Below are 12,226 nucleotides of genomic sequence, written 5' to 3' on the forward strand. Positions count from 1 at the left end.
GAGTTGTGAAGAGTGAAGAGTCTAAAAATGTAAGAAAGGAGAAAAGAGAAAATATAGGTGGTACAGTGTGCTCCAGTCCACTCGGATCCACACCAGGTTTTACCAGTGCCTCATTCGTGTCTTCAGCAGCTTTTGTGACAAACAGGGCTTAGACCTTAGCTGTCCATCATTTGTGTCCCTCCTCCTCCTCCCCCAAACCCCCTCTGCTCCACCCACCTCCAAACACAGCTGTGAGTGACAGACGGTGGTTTAACGGACAGCTTTCTTCCTGTCCACGGTGTGTCCCATAATAGGCCCTGAATAAAGACATTTTGTCAGGTTGCTATAATGAGACGGTTAGAGGAAGAGGACAAACATACAGTTGAAGTTTTTGTTTTTGTCCGAGTCACTAATTGTGTCTCCATGAATGGACCAACTGGCCAACTGCGTCCAGTAAGAGTAGTCAAACTTTATTGGAGGAGACAGACTGCAGCGATAAACCTCACAACCCATGTGTTCTTCCTGTATATAACAGAACAGTGGATACAGGTGGAGATGACAGATCACTACGATATGTCCTCCCATGCTTTTAGCCATGCTGGAGGAAATGTATTCGTTCTAGAATTTTTTTTAACCTCAAATGTTGAATGTTTGCTTCATTTGTAGTCCATGGCAACAATGATGAAGGGCCTGACCATAAAACTGACCATAGCTAAATGTCATCGATTGTTTTCTTTTCTTGTTAATGTGAGGCTGTGCTGAACCAGAAGTGTGCACAATGTGAGTGTACTCTCCATTGTGGAGTCATGATAAATAACCATTAACTAACTAGGTCTGCATTGGCCTAGTTCTTAAACAAATAAGTTGGGGATTTACTCTGTGCGTTTTATTCGTGGACGGCATGTCATTGTGTGACGATGGGAGGTGTTCTGAAACAAAATGATCCATGTTCTGTAACACACTGACTACTGCACAGCCCTTGGTTAGTTCTGCGTTGTTTACATACAGATAGGATTTTAGAAATGCTGATATGAGAAACAGTCATAGTTGTAACTCATAGTTGAAAATAAACCGTACATGTTTCATTTCCAAATATTATGCATCCATTATAGAATCATAGATCTTTCTTAAATATACAGAGCTAAGCAAAACAAAGTTTTTATCCAAAAATGCACACAGATTTCAATAGTTATAGGAATATATTGAGGCATATACAATATATATATATATATATATATATATATATATATATATATATATATATATATATATATATATATATATATATATTAAGTTACATATTAATATATATTATTTATAGGCCTATATATATAATTTATACATTTTTAATTGCTACATTAAATACTTTTAAACTAATGCTTGGTTTAAAGTTGAGATCAAATAAGTGCAAAGAAATAGAAAAGAATCGTTGAATAAATGTACGCTATTGAGAAGTGATTGATTTTACAATAGGTATGAAGGCAAAAATCGTACAAAAAACAAATCCATGTATTAATTATACATAAGAAATTGATATATGTATTTAAAAAATATATATGAAACGCTTTTGGCTTTTTAGAAGCCGAATTCATATGATGGCGCTATTATTATTGGCTCAGATTGTACACCGTTGAAGTGCGTTTCTTCACTCCCGGTTGGCCCGTTGGACAAAGGGGCGGGGCGCCAGCGGCAGCCGAGGCAATCGGCTGTCAGGCCTCAGTGGGGGAACAAAAGTCCCTCCGGCGAGATGCAGTGCTGTCCAATAATTCTTGGGATTCATTCTGTTTATAGCTTGTTTAGCTAGCCTCTCTGCTTCAAACACCCCAAGTGGATATTAAGAGAAACCTTTTTACAGCCTAATTGATGTATTTTGTGCTTAAAAACTAAGCGGAATCACTCTCTTCATAGTGGTTTGTTGCGTAGTTGGGTTGTTCTTTCAACTTGCTTGCTGACAGGCTGGCTAATAGCTAACGATAGCTAGCTATGTGACCCAAGCCAGCAGAGTGATGTAAGGAAACTCTACAGTGGCTCTCTGGTTCGTACATGTTTGCTTTATCAACTTTTGTTTTTCTGTGTGTGTATTTTCCATGTGATTACCGTAATAGTCGGGTTGTGTGTTTCGCTAGCTAACTTTGCCCTCATACTGTAGTTAGCTTATGTTAGCTATCGAAGTTGATAATTAGCCAATTTGCTAACGCTAGGCTTTGCACCTTAGCGGCCAGTGATGCATCGTTTTTTGAGTATATTGTATATAAATATGTGTATTATTTTTTATTGATCCGATCTCATAGGTGTCATCGACACTTGTCCCTTGCTATCTGATCTTTAAATGTTTTGCTAGGCCTCAAGATGTTGCTGTCATTAATCAACATTATCTTCTACATTAACTTGAAAGCCGACGCATATACAATCATGGTCATCATTTCAACCCCACGCAAAAATACTATCCTGGCCAGAAATGGGCGTGACTGCCTGCGCTTGTAGATCTAGTTGTAGTAAATTGCTGCTGTCAATATTTACATGAATGACTAGAAATGTCTCCTATTCTCAACTACCTCTTTATCTTCTGCACTTCATTACAACTGGGAGTTTTATTTCCTTTTGGTTTATTGGGTAGTCTCCTAACCTGCCAAAACATGCAATAACAATTCGAATAATGACATAGCATTGCAATCGTTTTTTTAGCACAGCTGTGTGATGAGACATCCACTGTTGGATTGCATTTCTATCTTTTGGATTTGTGTTTGCAATGTGACATATGGTTTGCAAGCATGTGTCACATTGCAGGTGGACCAAATTGGGCCCTCAACATTGACATGTCTCCTTTGTTTAGGACTATTCCTATCTCAGTTACATTGGAATAAACAGCTGTTGCAATATCTTTATTCACCCAGCCAACCAACGCATTTTTTGTTTGCAATTAGATTTGAATGTAAGATTATAGATCAAGGATCATTATACTGAAATCATTACGTTGAGACAGGTTAAGTTGAAGAAAGCTTAAGCATTATCAAGCTGTCACACAAGATTTTGACTGGAATTGACATCTTGCAGCAATGCCGTGTTATCAAAACGTATGATCGATACAATGCACAATTAGTGGGATAACAATTGAAAAACCCTTTCAATGTGCGCGTCACGAAAGTTCATTTTGTATTTGCTTAATAACCAAAGGCCACTTGCTTTTAATCTATTTTCTAAAAACAGACAGTATGAGCGTAACATTGGACTCCTTTTTTTCTTAATGTTCCAGTCATCGCTCCCATGTGCCCATGGAGAAGGCAGCCTTTGAGGCGTGGCTGGAGTCAGTCTCTGCCTCCTTCCTTACACTCAACGACCCACAGCGCAACCAGTCGCTGGACCAGCTCATCTCCCTGAGCGGCGCAGTGCAGCTGCGCCACCTGTCCAATGGACTGGAGACGCTGCTGAAGAGGGACTTCCTGCGCCTCCTGCCGCTGGAGCTCACCTTCTACCTGCTGCACTGGCTGGATCCCCAGACCCTCCTCACCTGTTGCCGGGTGTGCAAGCAGTGGAATAAGGTAATGATGAACACTCACTTATTATTATTATTATTATGATTACAATGCGTTCATGACTAGGTCAAAATGTTACGGCACAACGTTTTCCACTGCCGTGTTTGCCCATTGCTTGGGTCTAACAGGGAGACATGGCTCACAACTAGTTGGTCAGAAACCTTCCTTAATTTCCTTATAACCTTTTCACTGGTGTGCAACAGGTTGCTGGCTTATACCTCTTCATCGATGCATCTGGGAAGATCTGCACTGGTCTTAGAGATGTGTACCTGCCCTTTTTGTTGGTGGCTTATCATGTAGATAAAAGTCTTCCGAGAGCTCGGCTGCGCGTCGCTTTTTCCACGTGAATGAAACATGCAAATGAAAATGTAGCGGAGAACCGTGTGAGGACATGGACCCTTTTTGGTCCTGCAGAGGGGAGAAGAATATACAAGGATTAAGAGGACGTGGGGCCATTAACAAGAACACTAAACTTAAGAGTGCGGTCTAGCCTGGTGACAGCCAATTAAGCTAACTGTAGTGAGAAAAACCATTTGAGCAGACAACAAGTTTGGGAGTAAAAGAATCACAGCATAAGAGCCATGGATTCGTGTTGAAGAGAGAGGGATGCTGTCAGTAGCTTGTGCTTGGTTTGAATGGAATGGACAGACAAGGCCACCGATGAAAAAACAAGTTATACCGGTAAACCTAGTAGCACGCTTCCTCTTTCTTCACCTTGACTTGTCACATGTGTGCTGGAAGCCAGAGAGCTCTAATTGTGTTCAGCGTAATTTTCAAGCGTTCTCTACATTTGGCCTGTGGACTGTTTTGTAAAGGGTCCCTTCATTTCCCTTTTAGGTGATCAACTCCTGCACGGAGGTATGGCAGGGTGTGTGTCGGGAGCTGGGCTGGCAGATTGATGAGTCGATTCAGGAGGCGACGCATTGGAAAGGCGTCTACCTGAAGGCCAAGCTGCGGATGACACAGCTGAGTGAGCAGGAGGCCTTCGAGACGTCCTCGCTCATAGGCCACAGCGCCCGGGTCTACGCCCTCTACTACAAAGACGGCCTGCTGTGCACAGGTATGTGGGCAGGCCTTCCCTGGAGTATGCTCTGGATCCCTCATATCCCAACTAGGACTAATAACGTACTAAGGCCCAATCGGGGTGGATGGTAAGAATCTTTATGATCGTATGTGTTATGTATGCAATGGATAATGCATTGTGGTTTTCCTTGCCTTAGATGCCATGACGGCACCTGTTAAGTGTAACCTGTAACATTGTTCTGCCCCGATTAAATAGGAGTTAATTGGATAGCAACGTCTCGACCTGCGTTCTTTTGTCACTCCATTACTAGATGTTATCCTTATATTAGTATGGTCCTGTTGCTCGATTCTATGAGCTGCTCGGTCGACATTTTGTAATGTTCTTGAAATGTCACACAATGGGCATCATGCATTTGCATGTATTGTTCTCTGAGGTTGACCTTGCTTTTGTGTGTGTGCGTACAAGAGCAGGACAAAATAACAAATTCTGTCAACGCAGTGTCCGTTGAAGGTTGCAGTGTCCAAGAGAAATGGTTTGGTTTTCAAATGGATTCCAAAAGATGGCTTTGGCAAGGGCAAGCGATCCACGTGTCCATGTAGTCTGAGGCGTTGATGTTACTGCTGCAAACCAACAATATAAATCACGTTATGTTTAATATTAGTAAAGTCCTCAAGAGAAAGCTATAAGGCAGTATGGGCAAATGCTGAGGACACACCGCCCAAAGTACTGTGGTTCATATATGTAGAAGTTGTGCATTTAGAGTTGTTGAGATAGTTAATACATACTGTACATATCTAGTGATGGTGTGCGTCCATAAATCAGCCCACACACACACCTCAGATAAACCCAACACATGTTTACAGATACGGCTCATTAAAATGAGAACAAGCCAAGAGCCATGTGTTCAGAGTATTGATAAAGAAGACTGGATGGAACGGGACCTGAGTCTGTATTCTGACCTAATGCCCTCTCAGCAATTATACTAATACTAGTTATCCTTTATTCTAGAGCCTCTGCAAAAAACATGTATCACGCTTGTTTTAGTTAATAATTCTATTTTTGACTTTGATTTTGATAATGGATATCACCTAATACAATATGTAAATCTGATTAACATTTTTTTTTATTTTTTTTATTCAATCATTGGTCAATGCCCTGGAATAGGAACAGTTGGGCCCAAATGATTATCATTTGTTTGCTGAGGCCAACCGTACGTGACGCGTTGGACAAGTCTACACCCTAGATTTTGTATTGTGTGGTAAGGGTGTTGGAGTCATTTTCTCAAAAGAAGATCTTCTGAGTTAAGTAATGAAACCCTTTTCTTATTTTCAGGTTCTGATGACCTCTCTGCCAAATTGTGGGATGTCCGCACTGGGCAGTGCATCTATGGGATTCAGACCCACACCTGTGCCACTGTTAAATTCGACGAGCAGAAGCTGGTGACAGGATCCTTTGACAACACCATTGCATGCTGGGAGTGGAGCACGGGGGCTAAAATTCTGCAGTTTCGCGGCCACACTGGTGCAGGTTGGTACAACATGTAATCTGGATATATGGTAGCTTCCATGGTAACTGCTATTTGCAAAGCTTTATATTAAAATATATATTTCAAGAAAATGGATTTAGCAGTATTTGAACTGATACATTTTGCAACGTGTCTTGTTACCATGCCATATTTTCCATGAACGCTATCCCCTTACAAATGTATTTTCAAGTCGAAATACGGGTAATATGCTCTTGTGTGTCAATATAGAGGTTGGCTTATTTAGGAGCTCAACTGTAATGCACATTAAATGCTTGCTCTGCGGCCAGACAATCTCTGGCTGGTGTAGCACGACTCCTTCTGCGTCATACATTAAACGTTTCTCTGTCCTCAAGCCATCAGAGGATGCCGTTGGCGGGTGTTATTTATATTCTGGCTCGGGACTATATTGCTTTGGCTCCAGGATAAAAGGCTTCGTTATGGTTGCACGTTGACGCAACGCAATGACCACGCGGTCGTGAAGCGGTTTCAGTTCTGCGTCGGTTTACGCCGGGTTTACCTCAGCGGACTAGTCACAGCCGGTGATGCAAGGTTACACTTTTTGGGAGGCGCACGTCAGGCCCTTGCAGTGGACGCAAGAAGGGTCCGCAAGGACGTAAGGGGTCCGTAAACCCCCTTGTGTTGCGTCAACGTTGAACCATAACCAAGCCTTTAGGATTGACTCCAGAATTTGCAGAAAATCGACTGTCATGTGTTCTACTGGTGATCCGTAACCCTTGCCCTCCCCCCGGTCCAGTGTTCAGTGTGGACTACAACGACGACCTGGACCTCCTGGTGAGCGGCTCGGCAGACTTCTCCGTGAAGATCTGGTCCATGTCGGCGGGCGCCTGCCTCAACACGCTCAACGGCCACACGGAATGGGTCACCAAAGTAGGTCCAGTAACCCCCCCAATGAGAGCCCAGAGTTTCCCGCAGAAAATGTTAGTTAAGGTGGTGGGGTTTGCCGTCAGCCCGGGGAAGGTGGGGGGTGCACCCTTTACAGGTGGACCCATATATGCTTATTTTTATGCAGGCTGTCAGACTGTTGCCTTGCAGCCTGATCTCTACACAGAGAGTGAATGAAGTTTAGATTATTTTTGCATAGTATTTAAAAACCTTTCTTTTTTTGAGGCCATAGTTCAGGCGTGTGTCGCTTAGGCGGCTTGCTAAGCTGTAAAATGCTGTGGGGAAACCCTGAGAGCTAATACAACACTGCTGTAGTGAAAAGCATGCTTCAATGTAAAATAGAACAACAATGTGTGTTTCCTTTGCGTCAGGTTATACTGCAGAAGAGTGAGGTGGAGTCTATGATGCATAGTCCCGGGGACTACATCCTGCTCAGCGCTGATAAGTATGAAATTAAGGTGATGTCTCTCTCTTGTCTCTCAGCCCCCTAACCGCACACACGTAACATTGTGATTTATTGTCATCTCTATTTTGTGGTGGTATGATCTTTTTAGGAAGCTTAACAGGTGCTCTTGCAGGAATCTAAAGGGAACCAGCACACATGCTTGTCATTTCCTGTCAGTCCCTTCAGAAAGTGTGCAAATGTGCAGCAGTCATTTATAAAGATGCAAACTTGCTCAAAGAGGTTTCGATCACGGTGTTGCAACAGCGCAACAGCGCTCTTCTTCAAATAGAGAATCAATCATTTTGATCTAATTATTTTGAAACACACGTACTCACAAACGTTTGCCCTATCGGAAAGTCAGGTACTCGTACAGTTGGACCCTTTTGGGTCCATTATAATAGGACCTGAGAGGGAGATGTAGGACCTAATGGAGATTAAGACCAGACTGATCTATGGCCCCTCTCCATCTGCTTGTTTTACCCCGGCGAGTCAAACCATTACCAGTTTAAACTCTCCTAGTTGTGCCAAGCCACTCCACTGTCTCGTACACCACGGTGAAGCCAGCTCTGTCCCGTCCCCCCCGTCCCTCCCAGGTGTGGCCGTTGGGGAGGGAGATCAACTGCAAGTGCTTGAAGACGCTGACGGTGTCGGAGGACCGCAGCGTCACCCTGCAGCCGCGGCTGCAGTTCGACGGGCGCCACATCGTGTGTAGCTCCGACCTCGGCGTCTACCAGTGGGATTTCTCCAGCTTTGAAATTATCCGGTAACCTTTTTTCCATCGTTTTTTCGTTTTTTTGTTAAAGGTGACATATTATACCACCAGGTGTGAGTGTGATTAGCCGTTACACGCCGTTTTGAAAATCTGCCTCTTCTGACATCATAAGTGGGCGTGTCCGCCTAGATGGATGACGGCTAGATGAGCAACGTTTGCTACAGTCCACTGGGTAGGCTGGTAGACTGATCTATCCAGCGTGCATCTAGGTGGAAACGCCCACTTTTGATGTCAGAAGAGGTTGATTTTCAAAACGGCTTGTAACGGCTAATCACACTCACACCTGGTGGTACAATATGTCACCTTTAACACATTCAAACCTCCCAACTGTACATCGGACATCATTTCATAAGTGTGAGGTTGAAAAAAGAACATTGGTTTTTCATGCGTCTCATTTGTTTCGTCCCATCTTTTCGTTGCCAGGGTGATCAAGATGCCGGACCCAGCTAACCTCTCCTTGCTCAGTTTCGGGGAGGTGTTCTCCCTCCTTTTCGACAACCACTTTCTTTACGTGATGGACCTTAGGACAGAGGCCATATCGGGCCGGTGGCCTCTGCCGGCCTACAGGAAGTCAAAACGAGGATCCAGCTTTCTAGCTGGCGTGACTTCCTGGCTTAACGGACTAGACGGGGACAATGACTCTGGACTTGTGTTCGCCACAAGCATGCCCGACCATAGCATTCATTTAGTTCTGTGGAAGGAGAACGGATGAAGACGACCTGGATCTACACAGACACCTACACGGCTAGGTAACAAACTGCTTTTACAATGTCTTTATTTCATTATTTCTTTTTGAACATAGGAAAATCCTCAAGTCAAGTTAGATGTATGGATGTAAGGACCAAAGTGTAAATGTTTTTTTTTTTTACATCAAAATCAACACATTGTCTCTCTAATGAGTAGACATTAAAAGCTATTTGAAATTGACTAACTGAGGTACTTTTACAGAGTCCTTCAATGAACATAAACGTCTCTTTAGTCAGTTAATGTTTAACAATGACATGAGTTGCTAAAATGTTGTCGAACTTTAAAAGATGTAAAAAGAGAGATGAAAAAATATATGGTTCTGTCAAAAAGCTCCTTGCTCAAATTATTGTTGCAAAATGGGGAAAAACGTTTTTAGTAAAAATCTTGTTTTAGTAATTACAATGAATGTGCTGACGTCTTATTTCAGTTGACTACAAAGGTAATATACAGTCAAAAAAAAAGAAAAATATGCTCTGCAGAACATGAATGGACTGAGTGTTCTCTTGAATATTATAACAGATTTCATTGGGGAGCTTGACGGCCAAAAAATTGAAGTAAGCTTAATTCTGAGAAATCTGCCTGAACACTGCAAGCCGATCTCCTTTGACTCTGACAAACTGCTTGAGGACGTTTCGCTTCACGAATCCTCCTCTGACAAAAGTCGGTCATTAAAAGTGTCCGACATTACTTTTTGTACATTGCTGTCGGGTAATGTAAATCCACTGATGCCGTTTACCTTTCCTACAGGATGTTTGTTCTTAAAGTCAGCGTGGGAAATGTAGTGATGTGCCTTTTCACTAGATTTGATGTTTCAAAACAAACTTTGGTTTAATCTGGCACATTGCAATAACATGATGGCTGTGGTCGGAAGCCTAAAAAGCTCTAACCATAATAAAACAAAATACATTTTCTATGTATCATTTATATTTACATGACTTGTCCAGTGAATTTGCTTTTAGGTATCTTTATCAATCCAGTTAAAGGGACTGCAGAAGAACGTTAAAAGTTAAGCATTCAATACTTGATATTTCATCACATATTTTCTTACTTTGGTTAAAATAATATAGAACACCCAGTATAAAACATATTGGAGAAAAAACGATTGTTCCCCGTGACTTGGTTTTTAATGAATCTAGCATGAGCGATCTTCAAGGGAGCAGGGCTGACATCCTACCAGACAGCTCATTACATCTGGACCTTCAGGGTTTGATGAGCTTGCTGCCCAAATTTCAAACCAGATCGGGTCCCAGTGGGTGGAATGCGTTGCCTGCCTGCTCCTACTTTGGCACTGTTTTGGCAATCACAACAGAGTTTATTTCTGTTAAGTGAGTATGAAGAAAACAAAAAAAGGAACTGTTTTTTTAATTATTTTTTTTAGGAGCTTCAGCCAAAGATGCATACATTTAAAAAGAGCGATGCATATTGTGACTGAAGGAAAAAAAAATCCTAGAATTTAATTCACAGCATATGAAATCAGAAGAACATAGGAACTGCGGTCATTTTCTCAACTTTTTTTCATGGCACATGTGTATTAAAATGGCTGGTTAACAGTAGTGTAGTGGTGTGTGTATACATTATTTTGTCATTAGTTGAATTTCCTTTTCATCAAAAGTTGTGGAGCAATATTCCTACTAGACTTGCAACTGACACAATGTTTGAAATTGTGAATGTATTGCGTATTTTTTTCCTTAATTCACAACTTCAGTGATTTTCTCCTTAATGAGATGCAATATATATTTAATGCAATGGTGTGCCACTGGTCAGAACAAAGGGTAATGCATGACTCCAGCGCTGACATACAAATTCACTGTCTACCTTTTAAGTATGACACTATATTGCAGCTCACTTCACTGCCATTCATATTGGTTAGAAATAAACAGTTAAAACGGGCTGGACTATCCTATAGGATAACCCCTTCTCTTACATTCAAGATCCTCTTCTGTGGTTGGCTAGTCAAGCCCTTTATTTGCAGGGTCGGCCCTTAGAAGAATGTACTATAATGCAAAATGAAGTGATGAATAGAAAGTTGTTCCACCCAAATCTAACCCCAGTCTGGTTTATAAACAGAAAGTTGTGGTCCTCACTTTGTTTTCCATGTTCTTCATGAAAACTATAGGCTAGGAATGGTGGTAAAAGATGTTATTGGATAGACCATAACTCCTCCCTTTCTAAGGTAATCTAGCTATATTTCTGATGAATAGTTTTATTGTAATAAAGTAGTGTCTCTAGTGTGACACTGAATTGGAATCATCCAAATGGCCAACCCATAGAGTTGCCATTGAGAGTAATTGACCCTACATCTATTCATTTAAACAAAAAATTAGCTGGCATTTTCTATAAATCTAAAATGCTATGAATTAAAGGGGACATATCATACCACCAGGTGTGAGTGTGATTAGCCATTACAAGCAGGTTTGAAAATGTGCAGCATTGTGACATCACAGGTGGGCGTGTCCATCTAGATGTGTGCTGGATAGATCAGTCTTCCAGCCTACCCAGTAGACTAGCAAACACTGCTCATCTATCCGTCACACATCTAGGTGGACACGCCCACCTGTGATGTCACAATGCTGCACATTTTGAAAACGGCTTGTAATGGCTAATCACACTCACACCTGGTGGTATGATATGTCCCCTTTAAAATGAAATGTCCACAATGAAACCATAAAGAAAGTCAGTCTTACCCAGTTAATTACTATACATACGTTTTTATTTACATTTCAGTATCTGTTGGATGCTGAAAAATACAGCAACGTATAGTAATGCCATGGTAAGAAACAACTTAGCAAAATAAGTAGTTACACAACCAAGTGGTTTTCCTCTTCACAGTTACTACAGACACCAGAAACTTCAAAATACATGCAATGTTCCACGGTACATCTGATTCTCCCTCTTCAGTTCATATGTACAACAGCGTATGTCACAAGAGTATAAAATGAAAAGCAAGTAAAAGAAACACATTTTGTTCTCTAGCGAATTACTGCAACATTTCCAATACTTCATAAGTAAGTACCAAATTCATCCAAAACACACTGATAAAACATTTGTACAGTTTGACAAAAAGTACCATGGGAAATATTAAGTGGAAGCCTGTCAAATAGATTGGCTGGCTTATTCTAATAAATTGAGGTTGGATTAAAATGAAAAATGGTTGGATTTAATAATCCTGGCACATGCAGCAACACACCAGTCGTATTCTTAAAGTACCTTTTAAAAATGTTGGGCTTTTGGCAAGGCATCGATTGCACTGCGCCCTTAGGATAAATAACTCTTGACTAGAGCCTACTTGAACTGCATT

General features: G+C 41.6%; 1 protein-coding gene across 1 annotated transcript; it reads left to right on the plus strand.

Annotated features, from left to right (window-relative positions):
* The first annotated feature begins 1,713 nt into the window (after positions 1–1,713).
* fbxw2 (F-box and WD repeat domain containing 2) lies at positions 1,714–10,426 on the plus strand. Its single transcript, XM_079734225.1, has 8 exons — positions 1,714–2,014; positions 3,233–3,518; positions 4,350–4,572; positions 5,869–6,063; positions 6,816–6,949; positions 7,336–7,422; positions 8,003–8,172; positions 8,605–10,426. Exons 2-8 carry the CDS (start codon positions 3,252–3,254, stop codon positions 8,891–8,893), a joined length of 1,365 nt encoding a protein of 454 aa, XP_079590351.1. The 5' UTR covers positions 1,714–2,014; positions 3,233–3,251; the 3' UTR covers positions 8,894–10,426.
* Positions 10,427–12,226: the final 1,800 nt, after the last annotated feature.

The sequence above is a fragment of the Pollachius pollachius genome, assembly GCF_949987615.1.
Source record: "Pollachius pollachius genome assembly, chromosome: 4".
NCBI lineage: Eukaryota > Metazoa > Chordata > Actinopteri > Gadiformes > Gadidae > Pollachius > Pollachius pollachius.

Bases quoted from the DNA above. Each gene is read 5' to 3' on its own strand.
- fbxw2 (XM_079734225.1), top strand. From the start codon at position 3,252: ATGGAGAAGGCAGCCTTTGAGGCGTGGCTGGAGTCAGTCTCTGCCTCC. The intron at 4,573-5,868 runs GTATGTGGGCAG...TCTTATTTTCAG, and splicing joins AGACGGCCTGCTGTGCACAG to GTTCTGATGACCTCTCTGCC. The intron at 6,950-7,335 runs GTAGGTCCAGTA...CCTTTGCGTCAG, and splicing joins ACACGGAATGGGTCACCAAA to GTTATACTGCAGAAGAGTGA.